Raw genomic sequence first — 27,866 nt, forward strand, 5'->3', positions numbered from 1 at the left:
GTCCCTACCAAGAAGTTCACCAAGGGGCAAAGCTAGATACTCAGAGCCAGTCACAGGAAGGTGGACCTGAAGCCTCTATACCAACCGTCACCAGAATTGTGTGGAAATCAAGAAGCCTCATGAAAATGAATTCAGAATCAGAAAGCAAAGGTCTGCCCTGCCCTTTCTGTGCACCTCTGGTTTGCTTTCCAACCTTCTGGTCATCCTCCAAGAAGACATTGAACTCACTGATTCTCCAGGACCACCTTAGAGCTGGAAGAGCCACAGAGACAGGGCTCCGGTGTGACCAGGAACGAGGAGACCCCAAGTCACGTTTTTCTGAACATTCAAGTGTCTAAACATTCCCTACAAGAATCCCGGCGGCAGGGCTAAGAATGCACTCGTCAGACATACACCTTCCGGTCCAGAAAACTCCTTTTGTCTGAAGATGTGTGTCCTCGTCTCGCCCCTTCACACTTCCACAATTATGTTCCTGAACACTGGGAAGAAACAAAACAAGACACAGCAAGCCTGGCTGGGGAGGACCTTTGGGACAGTTGGTGGCTGTCACGCATTATGCAAAGGTTGGGTACCATTTGTGTGGTGCAACTATTGATAACCTTCAAGTCACTGGGATTCCGATAACCACATGATGTGGAGGGACTTTCTCTGTCCAGTCTTCCTCAAGGGACAGGGAAAAAAAGAGGAGAGCTTTCAGGATAAGCTCGTCATAAAGAGCAGTTTTCCAGGCTCTCTAATCTCCAGCACCCACCTCCCCACCCCCGCCAGAGGCTGAGGCTGCACAACCCAAGAACAACAATTGATAAGGTATAATCTTTCCATACTCTAATACTTTCATTCTTTTCTCCTTGGAGGATTTATTAGGGCACTGGTAAGCAGACTTCAGCACTTTGGAAAGATTTATGCTGGCAAAAGTTGACATTAAAACAAAACAAAATTTAGGTTCTATTTCAATGAGAAAAATAAAGAGAATCAGAGTTTCAGGGTTTCAAGGGACCTTAGAAAGAGCATCCTTCAGTTCCCTTATTTCACACAAATTTGCCAAAAATTTCTTTCAAGTATTCAAGATGGAAAGCAACTTCCTAGAGAGATCATAGCTGTGTCTTCGAGCTTTTGTTAGCTTATTTCTGTTGAGACTCTGATTCCTTGATCTGGAAATTAAGTAAATTGATTCTATTTTAATTTTATAGCCTGTCATGCTAAGCTTTTCAACTCTCATCCCCCATCCATGGGCTGTCTCTGCCTGTAATTGATTTGTCCTTTCATAAGGCTAGCTGGACAAGACTCCATCATGTGAAAAAGAAACGCATTAGCTATAGACAAAGTGGCTACTTATCATTATCCCCATCAATATCACGAGAGACGGTGTTCTTTCTATCTAGTATCTACTCACTCACTATGTGATCTGGGTCAAGTTCATCTTTTCATGTGTTAATGAAGGATAATAATAACAATAATAGATCATAACTCTCAACATGTGCAAGGCAATCATGTAGCAAAGGGTGTGTGTGCAAGAGAGAGAGAGAGAGAGAGAGAGAGAGAGAGAGAGAGAGAATTTCCTTGCAACCCCTCTGAGATAAGTCCTATTATTAACTTCATCATACAGATGGGGAAGAGAAGGAATAGAGACATTCTGGAAATTATTAGAGACTCTGGGTAGAAATGGATGATGTCGATTCTGAAGCTGCCCAGATGAAATATCGGTGTCTTGAGAAGTATGAAGTTTCATACCCTCATAAAGCATTGCTCTTACTGCGGCAATCAGTATCCACTAAGTGTCCACTTGATGACCATTTCAAAACAGGACCACATTGGGACTTACTTCAAAGCCCCCTCCCAACCCACAAAACAAAACCCCACAGATTGTATCCCTCATCGATCTTCCCCTGCTCTAAAGTCCCCCTGGGATTTCAGATTTCAGTTGCCAGTGAGGTAAGTTAGCTCACTGCATGGCCTAGAGAAGAGCCCCTGGATTTCCCTCCTATACAGACAGGGGAAAATACAAAAGATGCCTGTCTACATGACACTCACCGTATTACAACTCCTTTGTGTCTGTGTGTGTTCTAGAACACTTCATAGCTTCATTTCCACCTCCTGTTTTTTCACGGCAGGTCACCTACCAAACATCCTTTTGCAGTAATGCCTGTTCATCGTGCTGGCTTTGAAGAATCATGCTGGAGGTGTGTCCTGTGCAGAAACCTTTGCTTTTCTGCACTGAAGGAATGGCCAGCTCAAATGACCAAATACAGAGAGCTGCTCAGACCTGCTAGAAGGTAAGTGCCAGCTCATGGCTCCTTTCTTGTCTGGAGTAGAATGATCTAAATAACAGCTCTAACAGAAAGATATAAGCACCTGACCTTGGAAGTCCATAGCCTGGGACTTCCTAGAAGTGTCACCTAGGAGCCGATGGTGGATTAGATCCACCTACCTCCTCTGGAGTCATGAGCAGCCTTAAACGTTCCTTCCCTTGAGCAGGTACATGCCACTTCTCTCCAGTGAGCCCCTGTCCTTATGCTGGCCCTATCTGTTGCTTCCTTTTGTCCACCCTGACTCTCAGGAAAAATATTCAGATCCGCTGAAATGAATAGAAATTACATAGAGTGTCACATGTCTCTGATCTTCTAGAACGAACAGTAGAATAATACACGATAGAATCCTAACACATGGTAGAATTCTCACCTCTCTTAATTAAGAAAATTACTGCATCTTGGCCTACCTACACCATTTCCCCCTGTGCATCATTTCTAGATCTTCTCTCCCAGGGCTTATCCTCCACAAAGAATGCTGACCACACCCACAAATTGGTAACTTTCAAGATATACCCTTCTCCTTACTCCATTTCCCTCTTAAGTTCCTTGGGCATTCCAGCTCCTATGTGTACATGGGCACAGTCTATGCGAAGCTGCTCTGGAAGCTTTAGGAGAACTTCATGGATCCAGGGTGAACCTGTTCTGCATGCCAATTACTTCTTCAATGGTGGAGAATCCCTTCATTTATTTTTTCTTTTGTTCATCAAATATGTACTGAACTGGAGTCCTTCAGGCCATTTTCCACTCAAGTGTTCCTGCCAGTACAGGATGCCAAGTCAGTGATAGCAGCGTGCTATCTTCTGACTGTGGAGGGAAGGATGGAAACCCCTAGGTCCATCCTTGAACGAGTAAAATCCAGCAAGCTCCAGCCTAGAAAGCTATTGTTGGCCAAAACAAAGAGCACAGGAATGCAAGGAGTCAGTACTGCTCACAGAGGACATGTTCCTCAGTCTACAGATGCCCCTGCCACTGTCTACACATCTGGCACAGCTCTTGCTCCTCTGTCCTCATCCACACATCTGGTAAAGTTCTAGCCCTGGAGATGGAATCTTCTCACTTCATTTAAGTCAGTGAAGGTGATCAATTCTGAGATGGATAGACAGTAAGAGAGTTCACTTTGAGTTTGCACTGTATCTCCATTGTAGCCCAGGGAATGCTTGGCACCCGTTTTGTGTTTGAAGGGGCTATGACAGGTTCTTTCTAGTTGACTAGGAGAGCCCAAGGGAGTTTTCTTGTACTGCTGTTCTTGAATGTGAGACAAATGTGCCTACCAATGATGATCATTTGATCAAAGAGGAAGCAGCAGAAACAGAAGAAGAGGGGTGAGGGAGGGAGGGACAGCAGGTAGGTGTGTGTGTGTGAGGGTCAGGCCAATTTTTGTTTAGCTCAGTCCATCCAAGCTGATCATAAGAAAACTGTTTTCACCAGGCTAGTGGCACACACCTTTAATCTCAGCACCTGGGAGGCAGAGACAGGCAGATCTCTATGAGTTAGAGGCCAGCCTGGTCTACATAGCAAGATCCAGGACAGGCACCAAAACTACATGGAGAAATCCTGTCTGGAACCACCACCCCCCCCAAAAAAAGAAAACTGTTTTCTCAGAACAGAACTTTCTGTGTACATGTAGCAATTTCCCTTCAAAACTGGCACTGTCTAGACACACAAAGAGATCTTTTCAGTCATTGTTTTGAAAATGGCCGACTTAGTTCTGTCCATCTTTGTAGATTCTGTGTAGAGGACAGGTTGGCTGGAAAGGCATAACTCTTGTAGCAAATGGAGAACTGCCTGGCTCAGCATACTGATTAGAGGCAAAACTCTAGAGCAAGAAAGCCAGCATACGACTAGCTGGTTGAATGCATTCAGCCAAATTCCACTTCCTGAAGTTGGCACCCTTAACATGCACAGCCGACCACTATGGGGAAATCCAGGGCACAAGTACTTTCCCATGCTGTTTTAATGACTCTTTGGGGTCAATGGTGCACACAAATGTCACAGTTATGGACACAGACACGATGAACACAGAGAAAGGTCTTAAGCATGAAGAAATAAAATGGAAAAGAAAATTGTGCCATGGTACTTAGAAATGCCACATGATGTCCCAGGATTTTGTGTGGCAGTACTTCACAGGCAATGTGTTTTGTGTTTCCACTCGAGTCGGGTAAGTAGTTGAAAACTGTGGTGGATTTTCAGTGAACGGGATGTGAAGTGCTTATTGTTTTTCCCCTCTGTAGATGTAAGGAGACACGCTGTCTCCCTGAGAAAGATGGGAGGAAAAAAGCCTCCCTGCCATACTAGGAGCGTTTCAAAAATAATTTCCAGGATCTGGAATTGAAGCTACCACATGCAGCTGAAGCCAGGACCCTTAGGGGCTGGTCATGTGTCCCAGCTGGTGGCCCCATTTGTCGGCTGCTCTGCCTGAGCCAATACTATCACATCAGCCCTTAAGCTGCCCACCTCTGTCACCTCCAACACACTCAAGATTTATTCAACTGGAGGGATGGTCTGTGGAAGAAGAAATACTGGGTAAGAAAAGGAAATAGATGGAGTGCAGGTAGGTCGCCAGTCCTTGCCAAGTAAATCTCCCTCCCCCAAAGAAAACCTCAAAAAGTTCAAGTAGGAATTCCAATGGCTCCTAGTCAGCCTGGAAGAATTGGGCTTAGGAAATTTCACTGACTAATGAAAATCAACTGCCCCAGAGTCATTCATTAAGCTGTCTTTAAAGAGACTACAAGTGCTTGGACTAGAATTGGGATAATGGCCTTCATCTGAGGGGACCCTGCTGGTGCTCAACAGAACCCCCACTTTCAGAGGCCCTTTAGAGGACTTCCACTCTCCCTCCTCCCATCACAGCCCCTGAGCTTTTCCCTTCCCTTATTTGGGGTGGGAGGGTTGCTCAGTTGTCTCACCGTGACTGGTCTCTTTATGGAAGCCACTAGAGTGCCCTGTTGGTTCATTTCCTGATCTGACATCTCAATTGCTTTCTATTCCACTGCAGATTAAGAACAGCAGCCTTGGCTTGGCCTCTGCCAAGGCCCCCTTTTTCCCTTCTCTTCTCTCCTCCACACTCTACAGAATGATTCCCGAGACTTGTGGGTGGCCACTTGCTTTGAGAGGGACTCTGACATCACCCACATCATCTCTAATTTCATCACTGCCATCTGAATCTCTTTTTCATCCCAGAGACATGCACAGGCCTACCAATCTTGTTCAATAGTACAAAGATCTAAGTGCCTCAGCTTACCCAGAGAAGATGAAGCCATGCCAATCTGTCTCAAATCCCAGCCCTACCATTGCTTCCTCATCAAATTATCCAAATTCTACAAACGAGGTGCTCCACAGATGCCTCAGTTTACAGCAGCAGCAGCAGCAGCAGTGGCAGCAATTGCTGAGTACCCTTGTGACAGAGGCAAATTAGTACCTGTCAACTGAGGTAGCATCTACAAGGAAGGAAGGAAGCGAAGACCACATGCATTTTAAATTAAACAGCACACCTGCACATTCTTGCTCTTCTGGCAGAGTAACTTAGACCAATGGCAATGTCTAGTCCTGACATGAATCCAAGTTAACCAAGTAGCCATGTCCTACTATCATCCTATTAGCAAGCCTAGCCCCCAAGCTATATATCGAATTAAAGGTCTCTGGGATTGTGGGTCTGTGCTCACAAAAGATCAGGGTACCACTGACAGCTAAAACCGGGAAAGCTAGTTCTCATCAAATCTCACTATGCCTCCTCTTATCAATGAGCATGACCTGTCTACATCAGCTACAACTGCTTTCCATTCAGCTGCTGTGTACTTAGGTAGGAATCAAAGATGCCAAAGATGAGCATCTTCTCTATGACCACCACATCCTAATTTTACTGAGACAGTTAACAAGTGTCTATCTCAAATGAAGGATTAAACACAGAAGGTATGGTAGAGACCAGAGGTGCCACACACGGATGGACTGCTGGTTCCCATGTGGGTCATATCTGAAGGAAGGATGCCTAGAAGCCTGCGCAGCAGCCAGTGTCTCTTGACTGGCTTTACACCATTGTTGGTCTGATGCTAAATTGAGACAATGCCCAATCACATCACAACAAATTAGTCGCAGACAGGCAATAGCAATCAACTCAAGGGGCTATCCTGAATGGAGGCTCAGGGATTCCTGGCTCCATAGCTACATGCTCCCACAGATGTTTCTAAAAGCCTCTTCCCAGAGGCCCATTTAGAAAGAAATTAAATGCAACTTTGACTTAATTAACGTTTTAAATGATAATGAATACAATGTAGATTCATAGGAGGCATTTACATTGTGTTGTAAAATTGATAAAAATTTAATAACTCTTTGTTAATAAGTTATGTCTCCCCAGACCCATAAAGCCTAAGGCACTGCAAACTCCAGACTTGGTCTAATCCACACTCCTGCTGTAGGTAGAAGGAGGGAGATGGACTTGACATTTGCTCCAAGCCTGCTCTAATTCCAACCTCTGCTTGTTCATCAGTAGTTTATTTCATCAAGTAAAGGTCAGGGTTTGGGCTCAAGGCAGAGCCTTGACAAGAAGGCTCAAGTGAAGAGCAGACTGGCCCTGGCATCTGTCGCCCACGATAGTGGAGGAAGAGGAGAAATGGAGTGCTAGCTGGCTACACCTGTCCTCCACCATGAAGGTAAGAAGAAGGACCCACTGCCTGGTGGTAAGAGCTGTCAGGACCAGTATCCTGATAGCCAACCGCTGTCCTGAAATAAAAACACAAACATAATTTCCACATCACCTTGCATAAGGACCTCTGTCTGGTGTACCTATGACATGCCAACGTATTTTTTTCATTTGTCCTTAAAGAGCCAGAACCATTTTTTATAGCACAGAGCTCCTGGAAAGGGAAGTGTCTAAGTGACGGGGTACATACATAGAAAGGGGCCTACCTTCTTCCCTTATTCTGGCCTTTTTACTTCCTGTCTCTAAATTCCGTGTCAAAGAATGTCCTTTGAAACTCTGACTGTTCTGTCTGTTGTGATGTTCTCTTCCACCTGGACACAGCGCATTGCCATAGGTCACTTCCTTTAAGGGATTCAACAGCCCTTGTCTGCGGGTGATGGGAAGGAGCACACTCTCTTACTGCAGATCAACCACTTCCCCTGACGACATTGGACTTAGAAACACCAACATCACAGACTGGGTGAAAATGAGCTTTGTTTGGTGTTCTTTGAAGACAATGTCAGGAGTTATTTTCGAAGGAAATTATTTGCAAAGGTTGATTTCTGCCTCAGACATTACTGATTACAGAAGCTGACAACTGTGTGTGTGGTCCATTACCTGAAGGGAAGCATCTTTCCAGTCAACTCTCTACCCCGTTTGTCTAAAAGACATTAAGCAAGAGGTATTGGCTTCAGTGGCCTTGCTTGGGACAGTAAGAGGACTTGAAGAGGCTCTTCCTGGGGGCATTATTCATTTTTTTCACATCTGATGGGTAAATGGTAGCCCAGTCCTACCTGCCTTCCTCTTATTTTTCACTTCCCACGATAAAATGCAAATGGAAAAATTGGATGCATGGCCAAGGTTGGCTAAGGAGCCAGAGAATCAAAAGGCTCTAACTAGTGTTTGCAGTCAATGAGTGTGATGGGGGTGGGGGAAATAGACAGAATGAGAATGGATACGAACACATCGGTATGAGTTGCATGAAAAAAAGAAGACACTGGAGACACAGATGCATGAACTAAAATACATGGCAGTGTGTGTGGGGGTAGACATTGGGCAAAAGTTTCAATGAAATAGGAGGAAGGAACTCTGGTGTCCACTTGGACAGCAGGATATCTCCAGGTGATTATAGTCTATAGTATGTCTTTCAGAATAGCTAGAGAGAAGATTATGGCTGTTTCACCACAAGAAATGATGTTTGAGGTGACACACATGCTAATTAGACTGATGTGATCTTGACACTATGTATGCACACACAGAAAACTCACATTGTATCCCATGCATTTTTGTCATTATATATCTGTTAAAAACACACGAAACACTAAAGTTAACTCGACATGTGCCGAGCATCCTCTGACTTTCTTTTCCCCATTTTCTTCACTGGTGACAGGAAGAGGAGTCATTGCTTCCCAGAAGTAGAAGGCATAATATTGAAGACAGGGGAGGTGGCGTTTGAGGAAGTCCCTCCCAACTATCTATCAAGGGTGTGCTATGATTGCAGACTGGTTGTGTTTAAATGTAGCTTGCTAAACCTCATGCTTCCTCCAGGACTTGGATACTGTTGGCATAGGTGTGCCCTGAGGTGAACTTCAAAGCTGTTTCTACCTCCTTCCCTAGTATCTATCTTTATGCTCTTCAAAATGCCATTAGTTCACGGGAGTAATTTCAGTTCAATTGGCAATGTTAATTCTCTGCCCACACAAGCCGAAGTCCACTGGGGGTGAGCAGGATTTTGTTTATTATCTGACAAGACTCAACATTACTCTAAACTGATTTTGGTGTGTTTCCTTTCCGCCTAATCATATTGGACTTCTCTCAACTCAACCATCCGAGCTGAATGCCTCATCTGTGATCTATGAATCCAAGAAGGAAAAGCCATGCACGATTTAAAATGAGCTTCTGGAGTTTGCAGAAGGCTCTGTGGAACTGGGCAGGTAAACTGCTGGTGGATGAAAGGTGGCGTGAGGGATCTCAGGTGGGCCTGAGCTAACACTAGTTCCCAGTCCAAACCCAAAGACCTGCTTTTCGTCCCCCACTTGATTAATTGGCTTACACCCGCGTTACTGATGGACTACCACCAGAATCACATCAGGCAGGTCTAGGCAGGTCCAAATCAATAGGGCCTTTCATCGTCACTGCATCATAATTTTAATTGTCCCTTTCTATTACACTTAGCAACCAGACACCAGGCAAGACTGGACTGAAGAATAAACTTGCAAAGAGAGAGAGAATGTCCACTTCAAAAAGTGGTACTGGAAAGAGCAGAACTGATTAGGACCTACATCCATATTGATGTGTGTGAGTATTTCTGTTGTGAGATATGCTCTTTTTTTCTGTACAACAGGGTCTTGTGAAGACGTCAGATGCAGAGCGGTCTGGTGTCCTGGTGTCAGCTGACACACTGACAAGACCATCTGAAGTAGAAATAACATCTACAGAATCAGAAAATGATGCTGTGATTCTCAACTTTAATACTGAGCACCAATTCTACATTTTAGTGTTGAGCCCTATTCTAGATATGAATGTTGAACACCCAGCCTTGAGTTAAATATTAAACAATTCAACATATGCATCTTCCATGGTCACTTTTCATCCTACAGTTTTTTTTTTAATGGACTGTGTGTGTGAGTAGGTGATATGTGTCTGGGGAGGAGTGTACGTGAATGAGATGGGGTCTCCTATGAAATCTGAAGATAATCAATTTGGCTAGGCAAATTGACAAATGAGATTCATAAATCTGCCTATTTCTACCCTTTACCCAAGTGCTGGAGTTACAGGCATGAACCATCATTTCTGGCTTTCGACATGGGTTCTGGGAATCCCAACTCAGACTCTTGTGTTGACATGGAGGGTCCGACTGAGCTCTCTCCTCGGGCTTATGGCACTTAAAAACACAAAATCTTTTTAAAGTTAGCCCTTCCTCTCTGAAGATCTTTGTATCAATGGCTTGGCCTCCTGTCTCCTTGTAAGTACAAGAGAAGACAAATGGCCTCCTAGCCCCAGCCTTAACAAGGATTGGTCACGGGCCACGCCTCCAAGGAGAGGTGTGTCAAACAGCAGTTAGAAGAGAGGTCTTTAAAACCCTGTGAACACTTTTAATATATTACCACCTCTGGGAGCCAGCTACTTCCCTTCCCACTTCGGAAAACATGTAATGGGGCTTTGTGTTCCAATTTAAAGTCCCTTAAAAAACGGAAATCCTTTCCTTTATAAGTTAAAAAAAAAAATCAGCACAGAGCAAAAGACAAGGCAAGGGAGGAACGAATTAGGCAGTCTCCAAGCACTACTGGCTCAACTGGAAATCGGCGACCAAAGCAAGCCCCGTAATGGTGTAATGACCTTTAATGAGTGTCTTGGGAAACAATACAGCCCCGGCATAAAAGACAAAGGGCAAACCCCATCATGGTTCTGCTGACACTAATTCAAAATGATCTTCAGAACAACTCAAGAATGTAAGAGAAGTAATCTGACCTGCTCCTCTGCCCTCCCTTTGATTCCTGGGCCCTTCTCCTGCCATTTCTAATTGTCAAACCCTCTCCGTTTCACGTCTGCTCATATTTAATGAAAAGCCCACTCTCACCCTGCTCTTAGAATCAATTCACTCTGTCAAATGGGCACCACCCAGCCCACCACCCGCATGGGGTACCCAGAGATTGCTGTGGCACACGGCCAGGGGGATTCAGCAGAGACTGAAGGGTTTTGTTTTTTTTTTTTTTTTTTTTTTTAATTGGAGAAGAACGACTAACATGGGCCCATAAAGGAGTTCAACTTGGAATGGATTTTTCTAACTTATTATTAGTGGTCAAAGGTGAGTGGTCTCACACAGGGATGGATGGAATCTGCCTTTGTGTGATGAAGTGAAGACGGAGAAACAGAGAAGGCAAGGCACCACTGGAGCTGTCAATACCACTTAAGGCCTGAATCCTGTCCTCTTACACAGTGGGGATTGGTGATGGATGGGCAGGAAGGATGACAATATTATGAACAGGGTATTTTTGAGAGGATAGGACATTCTTACCCCCAGATTTTCTTTCCCTGGCCTCCATCAATGCCAGGGTTAAATTGCAGAGCTGAGAAATCCCTCCAATTATGGTTTTTCTTGAATAAAATGGAAATTGCACACACTGGACACCATGAGCCTCACATGGGGACATAGATTTTTACTGTGATTGGAGCAGATGGCCAGTGTGCCAAGACATGACCACAGGACCCTAGCACAGAGCCAAACTGGCTCCTTATTTTTTTCCACCAAATCTGTAGCCAAGGTTTGGAGTGTAGTGGTTACTTGAGAAAAGAAGAAATTGTGCCTTAGGCTGAAGAGGGTTGGCAGTCATTTCTGGCACTGCCAATCCAAGGGATCTGGCCCAATGGTACCACCATTGCTCACCCCATTGTCTTCCTAACCAGCTCATCTTTGAATCTGATGCCTTGCTGCACACCACGGACAAATTCTTTGTGTAGTTATGACCTGGGTTACCTAGACAACATAGCATATGAGTGAGAGCAAATTCTTGCAGGCAAAACAAAGGGACTTGTACTGAGCATCAGTAAGAACAAATTAAAAGCAAAGCAAAACATAGCAAGACAAAAGTCGTTTCTAACAATTTAGACCAATGTGCTTGGCACAGTCTATAATGCCTCTCAATACAACCCCATCAAGTATCACTTTTAAGTCAGTCTTGTCCCTCAGCACTTCTCAAGGAGCAGTGGATGGTGAATCAGAGGGGATGGCTCACTGGTCTCAGATTAGGTTTCAGAATGCCTTCAATATATAGCTCAACACACAGCTTACAGACTTCAAACATGAACCGCAGCTTTGAATGTCAGCACCTGGCATGGCTTAGTACTCTCTCTATACAGTGGTTTTGGGGCTCTCTCTCGCTAGATATCCACAAGTGCACTGGGTTGGGACTGTCTTCAACATAGGCAATGATGACTCGGCCATGTACATTTGTCATGGGAACAAATGCTCAAAACCGAAATGTTCCTCTTCTTCCTTGTGTGGTGGGTGTGAACAACCACAAGGAAAAGAAAAGTTCTACTACTCTTGATTCTCTAGGAGAAGAGTTGGTGGATAGGATGCCAATGCAGAGCCAAGAACTGTGCTGGGTTCTTGCAAGAGAAATGGATGAAGCCCAGAGAGGATCATCATCTCCCACTTCCTATACTACCACAAATAGCAATTCAAGGTCATGGTCCTGTTTCAAGAGCAACCAAGTCCTCATGCAGAATTCAAGCTCTTCTGCCAGTGGACAAGGATGTACATCCCAAGCATCTCAAACCAACACATTCTGTAACATCACCTGCCAACTGTGCCAGCCAAATGAAAACAGGGATGAGGGTGATCTTGGGAATTTGATTCATCAGACTCAGCAGCTGTCTGTCACCTGTGTGGTGGCTACAGCTTCTTTCATAGGGAAGAGCTTGGTAGTGACAAAGGTCTGAACTATAAAGTGAAGGAAATCCTGGAGATTCAAGATTTAAATATTTCTTATTTAGATTCATGCCTGCTACACAATACCTTGATTAAGTGGGACTAAATTGTTGGGAAAATATAAGGCATTAACGAGTGTCTCAGGAGCCTCCTCTGAACGAGCCACCTGTTTGAAAAGAAGCACTGAAAACTGCATGGAGGGGGGCAGATTCAAAAAATAAATATTCTCTTTAAGAGTTGAGGATAACTTCTGGTACTGAGGAATGAGACTCTGGTAAGAAATACACAGGACAAAGTTGTGTGTGTGTTCATATATATATATATACATTTATATATATATAATGCTGTATTTTTGTATTTTGAAATGCTAGCAAGCTTTTTCCACCTATTCCTTTTCCTCCATCTTTTTGATCCATCCCCATTTAATAGTCACCTCTAAAACCTGAAGATTCACATTTTTACTTATCCTCTATTAAAATAGTGCTTGCTCTCCTGCCACTTTTCTTTCCATTTTCACTTATTTAGACAAGAGAGAGGAAGGCTATCAGCAGGCTGTCACATGCCAGTCTTGTTCACTATCACAAGAAGCACAAAAAAGGTCAGAAGGGAAAGCCTCCTCATCATGTACACAGAGACACAGGCAACATGTCATCACATACAAGACCACATTAGGAAGGCAACATTATAGCTCAGTGGACTCACGGGACCACAGGCCACAACACAAGACAGGGCTGATACCACAGACGAGCACAGACAGGGAACTGCGTGTGTTGAGGTTAAACTTACAGGCACGGAAACTGGCGGAGCAATCATTAACAGAGACAGAAGAAAGCGGGAAGGCTCTCTCAAGGGTGTCCACGTTACCACGCACACGGCCTGACATGCATGAGCAGTCACGCTCAGAACGTCCGCAATCAAAACAACATGCTCGTCTCATTCTCTTGTAGATGGACATCTTGGCTATAACCATGTGGTTGGATGGGAGGAGAGGAAGAGCGGCAGTTAATGGCAAGGTCACATACAGCAAGGCGGCTGGACGGGCACTGGAGGATTGAACACAGGTCTTAGTTCACGTTAACAGTCTTGACCCAGAAAAAAATGCAGTGATTGTTGGTGACAGTTTGGTTGTACATCAAAAAAAAAAAGCAGTGAAAATATAAATTGCCTTTATCATCCCCTAAGGTTGTTGCATATTATTTTTGTCCCCTCGATGGAGAGCGGTGACCACAGAAAGAAGGCATGGCTGAACACATCCCGGTTCTTGGATGGAAAAAAAAAAAAAAAAGAGAGCAAATTACAGACAGCAAAAATGTAACCACCATCCTCCCCCTGGCACAATTAATGCAGGAGGGCAAAAGAGACACACAGCCAATCAGTTAAATGAATTGCTTATTTGGTACAATAAATGGCTTTTGCAGGATGCAACCATATCTACTGTGTAGGCTTTCTCATTTCCATTCATTTCTGGGCATTAAGCAGAGCCAGGGACAAGCTTCCATCAAATTAAATGTGAAACGATTACGTGTTAATATCAGATCTGAGGATGCTTTTGCTGAACTTCCCAGGAGTGAGTTTACATGATAGCTACAGGAATTTAAATTTACTCTTGACAGAACAAATATCCAAATCTGTCCATATAAGAAATGCCGCTACTCAAGGCTAACGCTGCATAGTTGACATTAAAGGAAGTTCACAAATTAAAAAAAAAAAAAAAACACCCGAAGCAATATGAGATGTTGGTCTCTGGAATGCTTTTAGCCACTCATGGGTGTGTATCTGTTGTGAGTGCTGCCTTTATCTCCCTGCCCACCAGAAAACCAGAAGGCAATTAGGTGGCTTAATCATATTTTTTTTCCTTATGTAGAAAATATTGGCCAAAATATATGAAAAACAACAAAACAGAAAATATTTGCCCTATGAACTATCTTACTGGCATTTTCAGGGACACTCAATGGTTCCTTTAAGGCTAGCACAGTGTGAAGGTTTGGTATTGACCCAGGAGTCACCTGTAATACAGACGTGCAAAGCGTGTTAACGTCCCCATCGTTTCCAATGCTTTTCCCTTTTACCCTTCTGGCCAATTTATATTTCAGTACAAGAGAAGCCTTTTGTACCACATTTTAATGCTACAACAGGCAAACATGTTCATCACTTATCATGCTCTTCTCACAGGGTAGAAGAGCTCATATCTTCCAAGCATCAAACACTGAACTTGACCAGGGAGGTGTTATCTCCACACCCACCCCTTCTACATGGGAAGTCACATTATCCCTCTTTATTTTCCTTTGGAGAGGATGCTTGCCATCCTACTTTAAAATATAGTTTGTGGTTTTGCCCTCTTTGAATGTTACAGTCACCAGGAATGGGTTTAAATCTCTCAGATGGGTCAAGCCCTGTTCTAAGACCTTTGTGACTTGCCATACAGTGGGCTTGTCAAGCAAGGGGAACAGTATGACTGTGAAGAGCAGGCACCGGGGAAGATGAATGAGAGACCTCCAGCAGCATCTCCATTCCTGTGAAGAGGCTCACATTCCCAGTGGCATGGTCCTTCGGCATCCTAACTAAGGCCGTTGTTTGGGTTAACATGCAACCCTAGCAGTGTTCAACTCTCAGTCTGTCATTCTTTGGAGCTTAGCTTTTACCAACAAATAAAAAATAAGAATCTGCTATAGCATTTGAGTCAGAGGAAGTCACAAGGCATGCTGCCAGTGTCCAGGCCACCCTGATCAACAGCAGTGGCTGGAGTCAAGAAAGGGGGAAAAGAGTCTTCAATGGAGGACATGAAAATAAATTTAGCCGAGCCATATCCAGATCTGGTATACAACTTGGAAAACCACTCTCTTGGTTTGTCTATCGTAATGCTTAGCTGGACATTAATGACTTGTTACTTGCAAAGAGGAAAACGATGATTTCTTTTTTCCTTTTTGTTGTTTGTTGTTTCACTGTAGATAAATTATTTTGAAACATTCTTTTCTTTTTTTTTTTTTTAAATCAAATACTGTAGCAGAGAATCCCGTCAAACTCAGAAATGCTATGTTTCTCATTAGCAACAGTCCCTGGTTTTCATTTTCATACTGCCATTTCAGGTTCAGGCATGGTAATAGAATGTGACACATTTATGGGGAAGAAAGTTCATATACATACATATGTACATATATATATATATATATATATATATATGTGATGGGAATAGGTAACTTTTGAATCTTTTTTTTATTTCCCACAGAGGTCACCCTATCACAACAGACAGTGGAGACCTCCTACTTCCAAAGGCTTCAGGAGGGAGAATAACATCAAAACAGTGACTCTCAGGGACTGTTTGCAACTGTCACAGTTGGCTGTTCTGGAGACCATGCAATTGTTGTACAATTTTGTATTGTTAGCATGCAGTAACAGGCTGCAACTGGTAACTGAAGCAGCAGAAACCTATTTGCTATAAGAAGATTAACTGTTAATTATAAGCAGTCACATTCCAAAGCATCATATGCATAAAACAGAAAGCATGCTATTACTCGTCACTCCTTCCCAGTCATTTTACACTCACACCAAATGCAAAAGAGAAATCTCAAAGGACAAAAAGCATGTGCGCGCACGCGTGCACGCACACACACACACACACACCAAGAATGATCAACATGAGGCTCAGAGACAAGACACAAACAATTACAAATGACTGAGCCCCACATCTTGCCAAACCTTCATGAACCACAATGTCTAGAGTGAAATATGCTCAGTTAAGGGTGAGGCTCCTCCCCCACCATCCCAGCCAGGTGTGCCGTCACCTGTGTACTTCCAGGTCCCCTTTCCAAGAAGGGAAGGTGATTCTGACCTTCCATCTGATGGAGTGATCCATCAGGCTGAGGGACATATGTACAGTTATGAGATTCCTTCTGGTCCGTTATTATTCATGATCAAGGGCAGCAATGAAGACCTGAAGATTTGCCTCCCATGTGGTAGGTGTTCCAGAAAATATGGGCATTCTATTCTTGGGTTCGAAAATAAAGGTATGTAGACACCATATTACAGGTTTTCTAACTCGGGCATTACTTCCCTATCACTTTCCTCAACTCTATGGCTTCCTAACCCTTCACTACGGTTTCAGTGGATTACAGATTCTCAAAACCTTCTTAATAACTTTTCTATAGTCGATTTGGGTTAAAGGATTCTTTTGTTGTATCAGAGGTACTTAAAACCCCCAAGGTTGAGTTTCACGTACCTACTTGGAATATTCCAGTATCTATTTAAAATACAAGTTTCTCATCTACTCCTGGTCATAAAAACATGTCTCCTCTCCATTGGAGTGTGTCAAGTTCCTTTCTTAGTAGCCATCCATGGCTCTTCCCAGTCACCAGAAAAAAAAGTTTTGAAGAAGGCAAAGCAGAGTAGGTCTATGAGGACATCTAGTGGACAGCTCTAGGAGAGCAGCTTGTCAATGACGTGAAGCAGAACTTGCTGGTTCATTTCTCCTCAAAGGAGAAGAGGGCCTTGCAGTCTCTATGAATTGAAAGGTATGTGGTGCCACTTCAATTCAATGGCTGCCTCCAATCTGTGGATGATTAGGGGCAGTAAGGACAAATAGATAAAAGGTTCTAAGAGAGCATCCTGGGGGCAATCAACAGTGGTAACTTGCAAGTGCATTGCATTCTGCACCAGGCAATAGGGTCTCCACACAGCTTTGCTGCTGGTCCTGGAGGGACCAGACAAGAGTGTGTCTCTGCAGGTACAAATTCTGCAGCTACTTGTCACTTTGTCTTAGGGCTCTTGGAACAACTTTATGCTCTATGAATTGCCCCCATAGGCCAACTTAACTCTGGGAAAGAAATATAAGACCCCTGGGACTTCATTTTCTTTTTGGCCCACAAAATCTTCTTGCTCTTGGACCAGTACCAAAGATTTGAAGGGGTTGTGTCAGCGCCAAGAATCTGATTTTGGGTCTCACCTTCCTCTAAAAAAAAATCTGCATTTGAATAGTTCCATCGCTTCAGAAGAAAGCTTTTATGTGTTTTTCTTCACCACAATAAAATGGATATTCATCCAATATTTCCATTATGACTTCCTAGCAGTATTTATAGAGACAAAATAGAGGTACTTCCCTAATGGACATCATCAAAGCTATCTGTTTACTCTTGAGTGTTTAAAATGGAAAGCTTTCTCAGACACACACTTGCACAACTTTTCCTCTCTTTTCAAAGGTCGTGATGGTGAGAAATTAAACCTGCTGCAGATGTAGCATGCTCACTTCTCTTTCCTTGGGACACACTTAATATGATCAGGTGCCAGGCCTCAGGTCCTCTGCTGGTTGGCCCTTCTGAGCCAAGTCTGGAATGGAAGGAAGGGTTGTAGCCCATTCTGTCTGCTGCAGTACCATCTGCCTCCGGCATCAGCAACCAAATGGCCAGCCAGGTTGCAATTGCAGAATCTTAATTTCAGGGGTGGATTGGAAGGGAGAGGGAAAGCAGCCTTGCCCAAGAGGCCCAGGTGGAGGTTTCCAGCTGCTGAAGGGAAAATAATTTAGGTTTTCAAAGGAGCAAATGTAAGAGGAGACTAGTGTGAAAGAAAAAAAATGCCATTAAATTAAGGCACACTTCTCAGATCATAGCCTCATTTTTCAAATCAGTCGAAGGAAGGGAAGCATTGTTTCTTAAAATGAATTACAGCTATTCTTCAAAGACTCAGTAGCAACTGAAATTATAAGCAAACCTTCTACAGAAGAAAAACCCACTGAGGTTTTTGTCTGAGGTATATTATTAGATGTAATGCTAGGAATCAGAGGTTCTTTCACATCCTATAAAGAAGAAATGATGTCTTCACTTAACACAGTTCCTCCCGTTACCTTCTGGAGAAGAAACAAGGTCTTACACATGGATTTCCGTGATCAGGACAGAGGGGAAGGCAGAGATTAAAGGAAGCAACCTGGAGCACACACTCAGCTAGGTGATCTGGCTCCTGCCAATCACTCTGGAGCTGGGAAAGGCGGGAGAATTTGCCACAGGGAGTGTTTGTTGATTGGCATTGTGTAGCCCTCGACTTCTCAAAGAGTACTAAAGTATGAAAGGAGAACTGCTGCTCCCACATACACTCCACAGAGCCAATTTGGGCAGAACTGTGTGTTGCATCGAAGAAGATCATTATTTTGTTTTGGCATTACACAGATCATCAGAAGCTTTCTACACAATGAAGACTACCAGAACTCAAATGGTCAACTTGCTGCTTCTTTTGCAAAGGAATATGAGAGGTCCAGGAGCTGAAACATCTCCACATTCCAAAGCCAATGGACTCAATAAGTTGTAGACTGGGTCTCCTTTCTGTTTCCTAGAGTCTTATGCCTGTAAGCCAAGACCCAATGATGATGGCTAGTGCCCATGAGAGCACTATAGCTGTAGGTCACACATAGAAATACTGGCTTTAAAAACTACATCTGGTTAGATAAAGGGGATCCTATGCCTTGAGTAAGTTAGAGAGGTCTAGAGACTTATATTAACTTGTTTAGATTCCAACATGCCTTATTCATTCTCCCTCAATTAAACAACATTTTTTTCCCTCAAAATAAGCACATGGATCCTCCAGGATGCCTAACATTCACAAAGGAACTACTGGGCATTGACTAAAGGAGAAGTTGTACTTAAAAGCAAGGAAACATTATAAACTGTAGGGAATAATTGCCACTTGTCTCCAGAAAGACAGATACTTACAGTCCAAAGGAGTACTCAATTAAATCTCCAGAAAGTACCTTCTTGTACAGAGAGAGGCATATATATATATAATACCATCAATGCATTCCTCCCTATGATTATATATAAAAATACACATTTTTACATATAAACTACTGGTGCATATCATATATATCACAACTCAGGAATATATATGTAGCCTATGTTTTTCCTCCAAGAGAGGAATTCAAGCTCCATAGCAGGGGAAAACAAGTATAGTTTATCAGAGGCAAGCATGGCCATGACCCCCAATGGACAAAGCATCTAAAGCTAGAATGGTAATTACTCCAGCCTAATCCGTGTCCCTTAAAAGTCCCAAGGTAAGGCCTTCAAGAGAAACACACTGTTGTCAAGGTCTTATTTTCGAATGGAAAAATAAGACCATGTCCAGAGCTTGCTTTAGGCTGGGGGATGGGTGGATGCACGGAGAGTGGGCTCTGGGCTCTCTCCAGCTCCTGGCTACTCTACAAGGACTATGCTGGGGCATGAGCGAGTTGGGGCATGACGTAACTGCTACATGCAACACGAATACCAAAAGGAAAATGAAACTCAAAATGTACAGGAAAAAAAAGTATCTCATCTAGAGAAAGACCAGGAGGACTAGACTCTGGGCTGCTGGGAACCCATTTTACTCACAATAGATCACTACCAGGGTGCAGTTAAAATAGAGTAGGGGCCGTATTCCAAGGCAGCAAAGAGGAAACAAAATAAATCAAAGATATATCAATGATTAGAAATTAAAGAAAATTCCTTCACACACATCAATCTAGACATGACTTGCCCCTTAGGAGACTACCCTTGGCAACTTTTCAGAGGCTGGGAGGGAGAGTGTAAATCATTAGACCAGGTTTGTGATACAGAAAAAGAAAATGAGCAAATGGTAGAGTCTGAGAGCTTGCTCCTTGGCTAGACTTCTGAATTGGACTTGCTTCCTGGATGGATGGAGAGCTATGAAGAGATGGGAAGAAACGCAAAAGTTAAACTGTACTACCAGCATGGGAGCTCCACAAATGGAATGTCCATACTCCATACTTCTCTGATAGAGGACACAAGACATTGAAGGTTACTAAATGAAAGGGAATGAAGAAGGAAGGGGAGGGACTGGGAAGGTGAAACTGGGTAGGAACAGGAGGGGGGTTAGGAAATATATGCGAAGTCTGGGGGACTGTCATTAACTCTGTTCTCATGCTGTTGTACCATTTCACGGTGAATTATCAATTGCTGTACTATCAGGTTTGGATAAACATCAGGCTGGGTCAACTGTCCTTTCCAATTTTGACCACCAAGAAGTACCTGGCCAGTGGCTTAGCACCGGCTCAATACACTATTAACAATGCCATTTCTCCTGAAAATTTCTTCATAGCCAAACCTATCTTCTCCAATTCCTTCAGTGCCTGACCTTCATGAGAAGGTTTATATTCAATTATTCATTTGATTCTAATCCTCCCATACATATCTGCATCCTGCCCTCCAGGCTATGGCCTTTTAATTGGGAATAACAACATTTGGACAATTCTGATTATTATCACATATTAACCACACAGCCCATGGCCTTGTGACACTTAAGAGCAGCTTGGCAGAGGCAGTCCTTTTGCAGCAATTGTGTTCTGCACGATGGGAGAGTCTACATTTCACTAGCTTAACTTACTGTGATGGAAATGAAGGGAAGAAAGATATTGTAATTAATACTGCACTTTTCACAACAGAATAGAGTTAAACTTCCGTTTGCTTGCCTGGAACAAAGATGGAAAATTACCCTGGAAGTCAAATCCTTATTTGTAAGGACTTTCAAAGGGGTATGCCATAATGTCTATGGTGTCCTATGAGAGACATTCTAATTTCAGAGAGAGTGAATCAGAGAAGTTCTCTCCTCATCTTGCCTTTTCCATTCTGTCTTCCAGGGTGAATCCTTCATTCAGACGCAAAGGAGATCTTTCAAACTGAGACCTGATAATGCATCTCCTTTCCTTTTATTTTGAGACTGGGTTTTGAGACCTGCTTTCCTTCTAGGACTACATATAGTCTTTTAACTTGGGACACCCCCCCCCATCTACTAGAAATCACAATATAAAAAACATTACCTCCTCCAAAGCTGTAGGTATCCTCCATTTTACCCATAATGTTTAACTCTGTGGGCCAGAGATGTCTACTTCTAGAGAAGTGGGCAGTTGGTACTAGCCTCCTGCCTGGGCACTGACTGTAATTTTTTCATCTTGTCTTCTAAGCAAGGACTAGTATTTGTTTCATGTTTCTTTAAATGGCTGAGTGAAATATCTAAATATATTCACGAGAACACTTGGTATTTAATGTTCCTCTAATAGGAAAAGGAGAAGGGAAAGGAATTTGGGGACGAGGAAGGAGAAGGGGGGAGGGGAAAAAGAAACACTACTTACGCCGCCTGCAGCCACATTTTTTAATTCTTTTGGGATCTGTGACGTCATCATGACAGGCCTTGCAGTAAAAAAATGCCCTGGAGAAAGAGAATGGAAAAACTGACACATTTCATAATCCACCCAAGGAAAATGAGTACCACGTTTCCCCCGAGGTAGTGCCAAATTAACGAAACATGCCAGCCCTGATTTCCTTTCATCTCTTGAAAAGTTTAGACGTTTGCAGGCGGAAATGTTTGTTGTAAGACCATTCATTTCAAACCGAGGGTTCTGGGATTGGAGTTGGTGCTTCTTTGTATAAACTTTTATTTACAAAGGAACGGGGAGAAAGGTCTTGCTGATGTGACACACTAGGCCTGTGACTGTCATTTCTGAGAACAGCACTAAGTACTGGAACACATGGGTGATAGCCCTGAGTCTTTGGAGTGTACTTTAAAAACACTTCTGAAATCCCCACAGTCTACTGAAATATATATTAAAGGGCCACAAGGATGGCGGTTCTCAGTCAAACCTAAGTATTACCTGTGTCACTTCGAAAGCACCTTTCCTCATTAGCCAAAGGAAGAGAAGCCTGAGAGTCACTGGAATGGAGGGACCAGAGAAACGAGTCCAGTGGTTCCTGTCAAACTCTCTCCTGGGATTCAAAGCCCAGTTCACCCCAAAACTGGCCAAATTCATTCCCATTATGTCCTGCCCCTAGCACATATGATGAATAAAAGTTTCACTCTCTCTATTAAGTAAGACTCAGCTGACCATTGGAATGGGATGAGGAGGGGAATGGTGGATAGAATCAGCCCCAAGAAGGAGCAATCAACAATAACAACAAAGTCCTCTAATCTGCCTTACGTGTCAATCTGGGACTCCAAAATAAACTGGCTGTGTGTGCCAACACTACTTTCCATGATAAGAACTAAGGTGATTTAAGAAGTACTTAACATTAGTATCCAGAGGATAACATGGGGACCTGGGTGGGCGGGCTATGCCCTTCCAACTTGAGCTGATGCAGAAGCATGGGCATACAATCACTCAGCTATGAACTTTCAGCTCAGGAGACACTAAGTGACAGGAGCTACTCAACTTTCTGCAAATATATTAAACAGGTCTTGTGTTAGATGGTTCTGCCCAACTGTAAGTTAATGTGAAATGCTTGAATAAATGAACACGTTAGGCAGTCTGGGCTAAGGTGTGACGTTCAGTAGGTTACATGCATTTTTAGCTTAAGCTCTTTTCAAATTATGATGATTTATTGGGATGTAACTCCATCATAAGTAGAGAAGCATCTGTACTGAGGAGCTAATAAAATTTACTGGAACAACCTTCCAACCCTCTGGATCCAGGAACTAACAAAATCCTGGGTTTAAGGCCTTTACCACTCCCAACATGAAACTGAGTGCCAGGAATAAACAGGGCCATTTCTCGATGGAGGCTAAAGAAATAAACACAATTCCTAGGTCCTTTTATGTTTCCACAGAATTTACATTTCCACATCAAGTCCAATGCTCTTTCAATTCAAGGGGTCCTTCACCATTTCTTTAAATGTCTGATGTCATCCTCTTTGCAAAAAAAAAAAAAAAAAAACAGAAAAGAGCAGCAGTTTGCTCTGCACAGCACTGTGGGTAATAAACTGATGGATAGAGGTCTGCCTTGAAACAAGAGAGACAAGAAGAGGTATCCACTTACTTGGGGCAAGTAAGTTCCCATCCACTTCCTCTGGCCATTGTAGTTCCCTTTAGATGCTCTCATGGGTAATTATAATGCAGCAGTAATAACAGCTAACAAACTATAGGCCTGGTGCTGCTCTAAGCATTTAAAAAGCATTAATATATTTGATCTTCAAACAACCCCTTTGAAGGAAACTTGATTACAGATAAGGAAACTGAGCTGGGGAGAGATTAAGTGGCCTGTTCAAGGTCACATTGCTAAGTGGCAGAGTCTAGATTCAAGTCCAGGAGCCAGAAGCCTTAAATATGCTTCTCTAAAGCGATGGAGCAATGAGCCGAATGAACTAAAGCCAGGTTCTTTATATTAAATGTTTTATTTTTAACTGACAAAACTATCTGTATTTGTGATACACGATGTGATGTTTTGAAATATGTGTGTGTGTGTTAGAATGGCGAAACCAGGCAGACCAACACATATTCTTTCATCTTCTTGTTTATTTTGTATGTGGAGTGAGAACATTTAAAACCTACCCTAAAAGAAAAAAAAACGCTAAAAGAGATTTTCATGAATATAATACACTGTTTTAAAAGCATCTACCCATGGGCCAGGGAGAGGGCTCAGCAGGTAACAGCACTTGCTGCCAAACCAACCTGACAACTTCAGTTTGCTCCCTGGGTCCCATGCGCTGGGAGGAGAAAAGCTGTTCTCTCACCTTCCTTCAAGGTGAATAAGTTCTCACAGCTATTCAACACAAATAAATAAGTAAATGCAAAAATAGCCTGTTTTAAACCAACGGTGGTCACGACATTTTGCAATCATCTCTTGCATTTATTCTCTTGCTTAAATTAATATTTTATGTCCCTTGACCCTCATTCCCCCAGATGTCCCTGCTTCTAGTAACCACCATTCTACCTTGTGTGTCCATGGGCTTGACTTTGTAAGGTTTCACGTATCAGTGAGATTGGATAGTGTTTGTCCCTCTATGCCTGGCTTCTTTCACTTAGCCAAACAGGTGCTACAGTCAGACAGATGTGGTTAGTGAGGGAGATGAGCCAAGGGCTAAAGGTGTCCATGGTCCCATGAAGACATCTGCTCCAGAGGAAGGAGGCAGATTCTTTAAACAAGTTAATTTTTGCTAAGTGACAGTTCTTTGGGAGCTACCCCACCCTGGTAAGTCCCCATCACATTCTCTTGGCAATGCCCTTTGCTACAACTATGCACTTGATCCTGTAAACTCAGTGATCCTGGGAACAAAGCCCCACTGGTCTCTGTTGAAATCCCTGACTATGGATTCCAAGGGCCACTCCTGGTGTCTTCTCTATTCTCCTGATGCTTGTCTTCTCACTCCAAAGCAAATATCATCCCCTTCTTCCCCAGCTCACATATCAACAGAAAGACCCCCTCTACATCCTGCTAGGTTGGCCTGAGGGTCTCCTTGTCCTTGGTTGCTCTACGTGACTGGCTAAAGGCAAGAGTCAGAAGGTAACCAGAGGTGGGAAAGGGTGAGCTTGTTCTCTGGTGAGTTGTGGGATGGCAACAGACACATTTTCCCACTGGAGGGCAAAGCTCTCACTAGGCAGTCATCACTCCTACACCATGCCCTCTCCTCCCCCAGGCTTCCACCTTCTTCCCCTGGTTCCTGAAGTTGCAGGCTGAAAGCAGATCTTACCTGCAGCTGCCTGTGAGATGCTCTGCCATCTCTTACTGATTTTAATCATCTTGCTGTCCACCAGTTTATATGACCCACTTTAGAAAATTTTGCTCTTGTGTCCCACTAAAGTGAATCATTTGTTCCCTGCCAGGAACCCCTACTGATGTGGCCCCGTATTTATATCTTTAGCTCTCTTTTCCCCAGAATTTCAGACTCTTGGATCTACCTGCCTTTATGATGACTTCACGGCATATTTAGGACCAATCTTCCCATTCACTATGGCCCAAATAAAACTCATCAGTTCCTACCATGCCATCTTCCTCTAGGCATCACAGCAAGACATCATCATCACTATCACTTTCACTCTCCACTGCCTCAAGCCTAGGCCTCAGCCTTGACTCTTCCTCCTCCCTCACTTCTGTGCAGTTCATGGGTGCACACTACAGGCTCCCCAGAGTGGTCCAAATGGGAACCACACACCTCCAGCACAAGCTGCCAGCATCTCCCTACACCATTGGACAGTCTCTGGATATCTTGCCTCCTCTCCTGCTCCATCACAGGCAGGGAGATTGTTCTCTGAGAATATAGTTCTCATCACATCTCAACTGTATTCAAAGCATCAATATGTGTCATTCCATAACAAAGCCATTCTCCTTGTAAGTGTCCAGAGAACGAGATGCAGTCTTTCCTCTGCTCTCTTCCCGCTTCTGTCCTCTGGTACTCTTCTGGCCATGCTGCTTCATGTTGTCTAAAGGCAATGAACTTCACACCATTATCTTCCTTCCCCATCTGACCTTTGCATGAAAGACTCCTTCCCTTTGTTTTTATTTCTGTTCAGATGCCACCATCTTGGAAGAGCAGTTTTCACTGACACTCAGTTGAAATCCTTCCTTCTTTTATTTTTTAATTTTTTAAGAACCTGAAATTCTCTCATCTATAGAATATGAACCTCAGGACAGCAAATAGCCTCTCTGTAGCCTCCCAAACATTAATTAATGTGCAGCTATTTGATGAATGGTAAATGAATAAATTTTAGAATGCTTCTCAATTTGGGGTAGTCTATGTTTTGAGAAGAAACCAGAAGTAGAGATTTTAATATGAAAGCAGGCAACTTCTTTTAAGTTGCCAACTAATCTATTACTTTTAATTATGATTCAAATAAAGTATGTATCTGCTAATTGAAAGAGCCACTGGACTATGTTTCAGAGTTATTTAAAAAGGGGAATATTTAAGGACAGCAAAAAAAAATAATAATATGACCAAGTACCTATCTCAGAGTGACCTCTTAATGGGAGTAGACAGGTTCACTGCTCTTTGTTTAAGCCCGGCACCTCAAAGATTCTACGACACAGACTCCACTAACTTTTCTTATTGTGTGTTGTTTTGCTTTGTGTTTTCACAGCCACAGCCATGGGTGGAAACCCAATAAAAGATCACCATAATCTATTTTCCATTTTTTACAAACCTTGTTTAGTTTCAGTCAAATTTCCAATGTCCTTTCCGTGGTTTTCTGCACTCTCCATCTATCTGAATTCCCCTAACTGACATCAGTTTCTCTGACACATCACACGCCATGGAAAATTACAGGCTGCAGTTGAAGCCGATGGTGTCAGCATGTATTTGTGAATACCATAAAGCTCGGGAACGAGACATATTACATTCCTTAATTGAGGTGGTAATTTGTTTCCTGAACTGCCTGGTATTTGTGACATTCATTAGTGAGAAATGCAGGAGGAAATAGAATTACACAAACGGGAGCTCAGGTTGCATTTGCTGTCTGGGAGGTGTGCATGATGTATATGGTCAGCTGTGCTCACAGCCTACCATGCTTCCAGCTGAGGTTCTGCTTGAAGTTTCCATGCCTCACATCTGGAGGAGGACAGAACTCCCCCAGAGTCCCAGGTTATGGTGTTCACACAGACACCCCACTTTCCTTTCTCACCTGAACGTCCATCTAAGGATAGTCCTGATGAACTCCTGTCTCAGCATATTTTTCTACATGAACCAGATAGAGATGTATCTCTCTCACATGGTTTAACAATGTCAATCATTCTCCAATTTGCAGAAGTAAACTTATTGGAGAAAGCAGTTAAAAAAACAAAAATTCAAAACCCCCAGGGTTCTTTTCCCTGGAAGCTTTTAAAGCTAGCAGTCTAAAAACCTGTCTAAAGTCCCACTTGCTAGAGTTGAGTGGGTAGAAAAAAAAATCACAAGCCTGGCTTCATCATATATTGTTCTATATTAGCATATCAAGATTCTGCAAATGCACCCTGTGATTTCTCACCAGCCCTGTGACTTTGCCCAAGCTGGTCAACCAAGCCATGCTTTAGTTCCCTCCTAGACAAAAAAGGAACTGTAAGGCTACAGGTGGCTGGGTGAGTCATAAACACACAGAAACCCACAAACACCAGAGCAGCGGTGGTGCAGAGTAGGCTCTCAGAAGGTGGTGCTGGCCTTTTAAAGACAAGAAAGTCAGAGTTCTGAGCACTTCGTAAGACTGACTTCTATTTCTGGGGTTCTTGAGGTTAGTATAAAGACTAAAGCACACCTAGCATAGGCCTGACTCTGAGGGGAAACCCATTAGAAGGCAATTGGCATCCACAGAGCACTGAACACCCTCATGGTCAGTATTCACTTAAAATACCTAACACAGTTGTTTAGCTGAGTAACCTTTCTGGCTTACTTATGTTGTAGTTTCTGAAAGCAAAAGTTTCGAAGTTGGTGGAATAGAATCAAATATAACAACAGTCTATACTGATAGGCAAAACCCTATGACCCCCTAAGTTACTTAAACAAGAATAATGACATTAATAAAAATTTCATGAAATGTTGAGCCTGGTGCTTGCCTCATTCTAGGCCCAATGAGGCTTCACAATTGAAGCTGACAGCTAGGCAGTGGTGGCGCATGCCTTTAATCCCAGCACTCGGGAGGCAGAGCCTGGAGGATCTCTGTGAGTTCGAGGCCAGCCTGGTTTACAGAGCGAGATCTAGGACAGGCACCAAAGCTACACAGAGAAACCTTGTCTCGAAAAAAC

At 43.2% G+C, this 27,866-nt stretch overlaps 1 protein-coding gene across 26 annotated transcripts in view; it reads right to left on the reverse strand.

Annotated features, from left to right (window-relative positions):
- Positions 1 to 27,866, reverse strand: part of Kcnma1 (potassium calcium-activated channel subfamily M alpha 1) — a 710,017-nt gene that overhangs the window by 113,537 nt on the left and 568,614 nt on the right. For 14 of the 26 annotated variants that reach the window (XM_052733605.1, XM_052733599.1, XM_052733595.1 and 11 more), the window contains one exon: positions 21,522 to 21,598. In XM_052733605.1, coding sequence (XP_052589565.1) covers positions 21,522 to 21,598 — 77 coding nt within the window. Of the gene's footprint in view, positions 1 to 13,204; positions 13,379 to 21,521; positions 21,599 to 27,866 lie in introns of all 26 variants that reach the window. The other 12 variants (XM_052733616.1, XM_052733594.1, XM_052733593.1 and 9 more) reach the window with 1 other exon arrangement.

This window comes from Peromyscus californicus, unplaced genomic scaffold (genome assembly GCF_007827085.1).
Source record: "Peromyscus californicus insignis strain IS unplaced genomic scaffold, ASM782708v3 Scaffold_12__1_contigs__length_115047231, whole genome shotgun sequence".
NCBI classification, from domain to species: domain Eukaryota; kingdom Metazoa; phylum Chordata; class Mammalia; order Rodentia; family Cricetidae; genus Peromyscus; species Peromyscus californicus.